Raw genomic sequence first — 7,980 nt, 5'->3', positions numbered from 1 at the left:
AAAGTCTAGAAATATTTAGGAGTCAGATCAACAAGATACAGTTACTAATTAGATGTGAAGAATGAAGTAGGAGGAATCGTGAATGACACTTGGGTTTCTGGCCTGTGCATCTAAGTGATAAGTGGTTATTTTCTGAGACTGCTAATACAAAAGAAAGGGGCAGGACCTAATGGGTTCAGTTGAATTTGTAGTTTTTACGGGACTGGATCCAGAAAATTGGTCTGAGTCAAGATGCAAATTTTAGATTCATTACAAGAGAAGTGGTGATTAATTATATGAGTTTTAATTAAGTCATCGTGCAGAATACAGAGATAAAATGACTAGCGGGTCAAGAAAAGAAGAAGGAGCAGGAGGAGGAGGAGAAGAAGACACAGATTAAGAGTACTTCTTGTGCTATGGAATCTAAAGATACTATAGGAGAGCAACACACTGGTAAGGGTAGAAGTAGATTGGCTTGAATCAGCCATGGGAGGAGTGAGAAGTGAAACGATAGGCCAGTGCCCTTAGAGACGGGTGAGGGCGACTTCACTAGGTCCGTGCCTTCAAGGCTTAGCTCTGACCCTCCTCCAACTACACCCTCCCATCGACTAAAAGTCCTTGGGCTTGGGGCCAAGGAACATACCTACAAGAGACCACACTCTACTTCGGGATTCTATTCTGATTATCCAGGACCCCACGTTCCCTGCCAAAGTCCCCATGCTCACTCACTTCTAGGCCTCCTTCCCCCGGGCCTAGTCCAATTTATTCAGAGGTCAAAACATGTCACAGGTGTGCGCACTCCTAAAGTGAAATGGTTGAGGGGCAGCCATTTGCAGGATGTGGAAGGAATTGAGGACTGGTCTTAGATATGTGGGCTGGGGTCTCCATGTGTATGCACTCTGGGTCCCTCATGATGAGGGATAGAGCCAGAAGTGAACAGCAAGGAAAGCAGGCTAGGAGCGGATCGCCCGGTACCAACTCTCCCCTACAAAACCATGCCCTACCCCAGAACTCCAAGGACTCTGAGAATTCTAAGTTTGATCCTGACCCTCTTGGTATATTCATCAAGGTGGATACATTTATTTAGCAGCTCGTTAACTTGATATATGTTTTAAATATTTAGACATGCAGTGTGCGGCCCTCCATTTGTGCTCTTGCCTGAGGCCCCACAGATGTCAAGTTGGGGCCCAGTAGAGACATAGACAATAAGCCACACTTTCAATAAGCATGTCTGTGAAGAGACAGCAAGAGGTAAAATATTAGGACAGGAAAATCTGTTTTGTCTTGTTTTACTCATGATGGGATACCTTTACACTTATTTTACCCACAAGAGAAAATTTCCAGTAGAGAGAGAAGTTGGAGACACAAGAAGAAAGGAAGTAAAGAATCCCTGAGGAAATAAGAGTATGAAATTCATAAAATGGTGGTGGTGGGCATTAGCCACAGAAACAAGGAGAGCTCCTTCCTCCAAGTCAGGAAGAACAACTCTTGTAATGGGGATGTCCAGGGGAAGGTCATGGGAATGCGTAGCTGAAATGAACTTAAATTGAACATTTAAGAGTTGTCTGCATTTACCTTTTATCTGTCCTTCCAGGAGCTCTGGCAAGTATTAAATACAATGAGAAGTAAAGAATGTGAATTATTCTGGAGAAAGAAATTAGCAGTCAGTGCAAGTACACCATATTGAAGTGATGTTGGTAATTTGGCTTATGAAAGAAATCTGGATTTAAATATTACTGCCAGAAAGATTCTAACTTTTTTAAAAACAAGATGACTAAATGTCAGATTAATTATTATCATCTACTTCCCTCATAAATCCACTACTATAATTCTCAAACCTGATTTCGCAATGCTTAGTTACTTCAAGAGCAATTGCAAAATTGTACCCAAATACTCAAAACAGGTTAGATCTTGATTCACCTTAAAACTTATAAATATATATGCCCTATGTCAGCATTTTGTAAGAGGGAGGAGAAGTCATAAAACCAAACTAAAGTAGTAAGATTTTATAATGCCCAAAAGCATGTCAACTACTATACTAAGGAGTTAGAATCATTCTAAAGTCCCTGGATAGACTGGATTGAAACCATTGATATGATAACATAAGGGAGAAAATTAAGATTGATTTTGAGCCATGAGACCAAGAGAGCGGAGCAAGCTGTTCCAGCTTAACACCCAATTTAAAAACTATGTCTTGTGTCTGTTTATAACCAGACAGAGTCATGCTAAACATCATGTTCTCCTACACTCAATGGCAAACTCTGAGCATGCCTGGGTAAAGGGATTCCCCGGCCCACAGGTTGCCATATCTTCTGAATATGGATCCATATCTACTCTCCATTCCATTCTCCATCAGATCCACTCCTCTTACCATGAAAGGTTTAGAAGGTCAGAGGGTTCTAGCTTCCAGAATTTAAACTAACTCATTCCTATCGAAAATAATAATAGTTCAGTAATTATTAAATTTATTACAAAAGTCTTTTAGCCATATCCATCAGCAAAATAATTCCGAATTGCATCTATGGAAAAATATGCTCTGGGTTTAACCAACAACCAACTTAGGAAAATAGCTTGTGGAGCCTGACCCATTCCTATATTGGGAAAGGCTCAACAGTTTGTTCTTATCTCCCCAGCCCGCACCCCTTGTTCAGTTTATCCTTTAATATAATAAAGTCCTCCATTTGCCATATGAAGACAGTCATTCTTGATTTGGGACTCACTCTATAGCCCTTGTTACTCATCATCAATTAACCAGAAGATTGAGTATGAACCTCCCATACACACTGGCATCCTACATGGGAATTCTGGTCCTCCGGGCCCTGGATTGGCTCCCTGACAGTGATGGAGAAGCATCCATCAACACCCATCTTGACATCAGCAGAAAGGAGAGGCTGGAGAGAGTAGGCGAAGACACAGAGGCCACTGGAAGGTTTCTCACCTGCAGTTATTCGGATGGAAGACAATGAGAGCCTGGAACAAAGGAATGGCCTTTGGGGCAGGGAGATTTGTGTAGGTAAGAGATGCAGCGGAGGTAAAATCCATAAGAGTTGTCAGCTAATTGCTCATGGGGTGGGATAAGGACCATGAAGAAGGGATGAAGGCCTGAAAATCTTCTATCATCCCCCAAGTGCCAGTGCTCCCATCTCTTCTGTGCTCCCAGAGAGTCTCCTTCCATTTTCTCTAGGTATGAGTCTTACCCCAGACTAGACTGTAAATTAGATGAAGACAGGAAACCTGTCTGCTTGATCTTTCACTCCCTGGCCTCTAAGTGCAACACCTAGCACCCAGTGGTTTATCAACACAAGTTTTAATGGTCACCCTCCTGCCCTAGGAAGAGGCCCCACATGTCTCCTTTTCAGAAACAAGACTAGTAGAACTTCAAAACCCTCCTTTCCTTGGGCTCCACGTAAGCAGTGTACATCCTTCTCTGCCGGCTGTGGGTTCAAGAGCTGTATGCTCTCCTGGACTGCAAATACCTCTTTAAAATGAATTGATCCTCTTCAGAATCTTCTCCAAAATTTCCAGCAAGTTTTCCTGTTTTCATCCCACCTCCCACCACTCTTCCCCAGTCATCTCTATTCCCCAAAATCTAGCCTTCTTTTAAACTCATGTATACATTTTTTTGCTAGGGGATTTTATCTGTATTTTGATATATTTTATTTCTTAGTAAATATAGGAGAGAGCGTCTCTTTTTGTGTAAGTGTGGAGTCCTGCACAATGTCCTCTTAGTTTTCATATGCCTTCCTTCAAGACCCTATTGAAATAGTCTTCTGTGCCTCAAAGCCAGTGGGGTTTTGCACAAGGACTGGAAGGGCTAAGTCCCATGCAGAGTGGTGCCACTGTCTATTAACCATTTGGCACCTCATGTTTACCACTTTGATGGATAAATAAGCTGTCAGTTGCCTGAAAATCCCATTCTTAAGTGGTAATGGAGAGCTCTGGAGCTCATCTTCCTTAAATTCATAAATTCGGACCAGTCTCACCTAAGAGTATTTTCTTAACCGCTTTAATTCAAGTTGACCCTACCTAAGACATTAAATCTAACAAATATTTATTAAGTTCCTCTATAAAAGGGACTCTGACGACTTCTTGTCTTTTCATGGGATACCCAAGATCATCTTTCCAGTTAACCCCCATGTCTTACTATTTCACTGTTTGAGCTAAGTATCAACTATAAACATAAAGATTTCCACTGTTCAAGCTTCTTTTAAATTATTTCTGAGAATGTTTGGTAAGCTGGTGCCTTGTTCTTAATTAGAATGTTTCCCCCATGGTGATTAATTTTATGTGTCATGGTAGCTGGGCCATGGTGCCCAGATACGTGGCCAAACATGATTCTGGATGTTTCTGTGAGGGTGTTTTGAATGAGATTAACATTCAAATCAGTGGACTTTGAGTAAAGCAGTTTGACCTCTATAATGTGTGTGGGCTTCATTCAATCAGTTGAATAGAACAAAAGACTGACCACCTCCTCCCCCCAGACAAGGGACAATTCTGCCAGCAGACAGTCTTTGGATTTGAACTGCAACAATGGCTCTTCCCTGGGTTCCCACCTGCCAGCCCTACCTTACCCTCAGATTTTGAACCTGCCTGCCTCCATAATCATGTGAGCCAATGTTTTTTTAAATAAATGTCTTTCTGTATATAATTTATACATCCGATTGGTTCTGTTTCTCTGGAGAATCCTGAGTAATACACCCCCATTCACAATCCAGGTCTTTGAGATGGAAGATTTCATCTTGGCAGAAAAGAAATTGTGCGTAGTTCTGAGAGCTTGTTAGAGATTCTGTTTAAAGATCTACAGAAGGAAAAGAAGCAAGGATGCTCTGGAGGTCTGACCCATGACCAGGCAAATGACATGGGGGAATAAATCCCAGGGAGAACTAAGGGAGAGAAGTAGCCTCTTACGATAGTATCCCAGAAGTGATCTAAGAATTACATAGGTCTCTGAAAGGGTCTCAATAATCAATGCAATTTGATTAATTGACTTTAAAATATGTTAAAGTTTTATTTTCAGGTTCCATTGTGTATTTTTTGTGTATTACTCTGTGCAGTTATTTCATCCAAAACCACAGGGGACAGAGCACCAAATCCACGTTAAAACAATTGGTATGATATTTGTGTTGACACAATGCTAGGGTACAAGGTATCTACTCTGCTTTTCCACTGTTAATTCCAGTCCTTATTGCTCACAGAAAGCAGCAAAGCTTTCCTTTTCTCATCTGCCCCATACAGATATGCCCAGTTTATGCAATGAATGGGTTTCTGCAAAGGTATATGATGCATACCTTTGTGAATTACTTTATATTTTGAAGACACATTAGGGGAATTGGCTATTTCAAAGAAACTTTACAAGTATCTCATTTCTTAATGTCATAAGTCATTCTGATTCAAGACCATAACAACCCCCTGATGTATTAGCTTATGAAGTTCTATTTTTTGCTTTAGAGGTTTAATTAACATAAGATAAAACTATACCTAATAACATTCATTTGCCTGAAAGAGTTATTGCAGAATGCCTAATGTATTACCAGAAAGTAGTTTAATGTCTCAAATAAATGCCAAGTTGTTCAAATCACACTGATTGACAACTTCATTAGGTATAAATGTCACCATTATCCCTACTTTCCTGCATTTTTTCGGAAGAAAACATTCACACGGTGAAGGGAATCAGAATCTATTTTTATATCCCTAGAGTTATAAACATTTGTATCAAAATATTTACAATTATAGTATATGAAATATCAATCTATTAAAGGAGAAGCCAAATACAGTACTAGAACAATCCACCAATGTAATGCAAATTACATGAGACATAAATGTCACAGAAATAAAGTAAAAGACAAGGGAATACATGGTTCACTCCAGTCATAGTTTGACTTTTCAACATAATGTGAGTATCTCTTTTGGGTATATCTGATATGTAAGTATGCTTCTGCACATAAGACAGCCTTCTATAATCATGTGATAATTAAATCATAATTAAAAAGTTCGTCATCCCACAGTTTTGCTTGCCATCTCTCTACCCCCAACCCATGTAATCTGGTGGCCTGCCCTCAACAGTCCCTTCACCAGGATGAACATAGAGCAATATACTTAGTCATCGTCCTTTTACAGAAATACCAACAATCATGGCACGACAACTCCCCAGAAAGGCAAAGTATGTAAGAGATGGGATAAGGAGAGAGCTGGGAGAAGGAAAGTAGGCAAGATGCCTCAGATTCCCCCTGGGGTAGATCTTCTTCTCAAGTAATAAAGGAAACATCTTCCCAAAACAACCCCTTCTGACAGAATCTGAGATGGCTTGAAATAGCTGCTCCAGGCCAGAGCAATGCCTGCTTAACCAGGAATAGCATACTGCTACGAAGTTCTATATAGAAATGCTCCTATGGCAACAGACAGTCCAATTGCCAACTGACTGGGTACCACAAGAGTTTTTGCTTTTTATTTTTTCTCTTAAAGAAAATATCTGCCCATCACCTATATTTTTATTTGTCCCATGGGAATTTTCTAATTTTCCTGGGAATGCAGGCCCTCTGTTCTAATCATGACTGAAATCTAGTCTGTTTAATACTTTACAGTGATATAGCACCTTTCGCCCAAGAATCTCTTTGGTTTTGGTTTGTGTGTGTTTTACTAAACTCTCAGAATTGCCTTGCCTCACCTGTGGGATAGGCAGGGCCTCTGAAAGGCAAAGGCTCCAGCCCGTGTCACAGAGAGAACTACCACTGAGCCTAGGAGTCCCGATCCCAATGCAAATGATTAGACAAAACGTCCTCTAAAGTTATAATTTAGAGGGAGAGTAATAAATCATGTTACAAGGAACCATGTCCATCTCTCTCCCAGTATGTGCTTCAAAGAAACACTGATGGCATAGACAGGGAGTTCTAAAAACATAACCCTGCTGTAGCACTGTCACGAGATTGCCCCTGGGTCCCATAATTTGTGTGGTGCTTTCACCACGGAATTGGTCATTAGTGGCTTTACAGAAATGCCAAAAGAGCTGCTCTGGCTTTAAGCAAGAGGCCTAGCAAAGTCCATAGCAAGAGGTCTCTGTGAGGGACAGCTGTGTGAGGTCCGGTCTGGGTTCTGACCATCCCCCAGGCCTTCCACTGTGAAAAGTTCTCTTTCTTGGTTTCACTCACCCACCAATTTGGCCTTAGGACTCTATCTCTTTCTCCCATTTCGTCACAAATACCACTGAGTTCCACAGTTAAATATCTGTTCTAAAGAGGGATAATGGCTTGCTGGCCAAAGCCCTCGGATAGGCCCTTCAGACTGGAATGTGATGTTTTGCTTTGGGTCAGAAAGGCGGGATGGCTTCCGGGCTTAGCATATTCGACACAAAAACAAGATCTGCTCTTGCTGGAACTTGTACCGCTATTTGAACTTGATGCAATAGGTCTGAGAACCGCAGGGCGAGACCCAGAATTCAGCCTCAGCAGTGGAGCCAGTGGTGTGGCAGCTGATGGGGCCCCAGGCAGTGTGTGTGACTGCGACCAGCTGGAGGCCAAGTCTGGGGGCTGCAGAGAGGCCCTCCGGCTCATCAGGGAGCAGCGGAGAACTAGCCAGCTACTTTCTCCCAAGGGCAGGGGGCTCCACGGTACAGAACCTCCTGGGGAATGGTTTGGATTTCAGCCTCTCCCACCCTACTTCCCCTCCCCGCCCCCCTCCCCTCTCTTGCTTTTTCCTGCATAGTATCTTCCACGTCCCTCCCAGATTCAACGGCTTCCTTCTCCCCACCCCCCTGATCCCCGTGAATTTGTTCAGCCTTATTTCTTTCTCAGAACTAGATAGAGCACGCCGATGATGAAGCTAGAGCAGAAGCAGATCCAGGTCAGGATGAAGGAGTAGCCGTGGTGACTGTTCCCGTAGTTGGTTCCATAACCACCAGCGTAATGATGCGTGTAGACAGACACCCCAACCATAATGCACAACCCTGCAAGGGGGAAAAAAAGTTTCATTTTTGGGGTTGTTTTACATTAAAACCAAGAAAAAAAA

At 42.0% G+C, this 7,980-nt stretch overlaps 1 protein-coding gene across 1 annotated transcript in view; it reads right to left on the bottom strand.

Annotated features, from left to right (window-relative positions):
• Positions 1-5,640: 5,640 nt before the first annotated feature.
• Positions 5,641-7,980, bottom strand: part of EMP1 (epithelial membrane protein 1) — an 18,751-nt gene continuing 16,411 nt past the window's right edge. Inside the window, exon 3 of the mRNA XM_034645987.1 lies at positions 5,641-7,961. Coding sequence (XP_034501878.1) covers positions 7,752-7,961 — 210 coding nt within the window. The 3' untranslated portion in view covers positions 5,641-7,751. The remainder of the gene's footprint in view (positions 7,962-7,980) is intronic.

The sequence above is a fragment of the Ailuropoda melanoleuca genome, chromosome 16 (assembly GCF_002007445.2).
Source record: "Ailuropoda melanoleuca isolate Jingjing chromosome 16, ASM200744v2, whole genome shotgun sequence".
NCBI lineage: Eukaryota > Metazoa > Chordata > Mammalia > Carnivora > Ursidae > Ailuropoda > Ailuropoda melanoleuca.
Note: the sequence above shows the minus strand (reverse complement) of the source record. Positions and strands in the feature narration are given on the sequence as shown.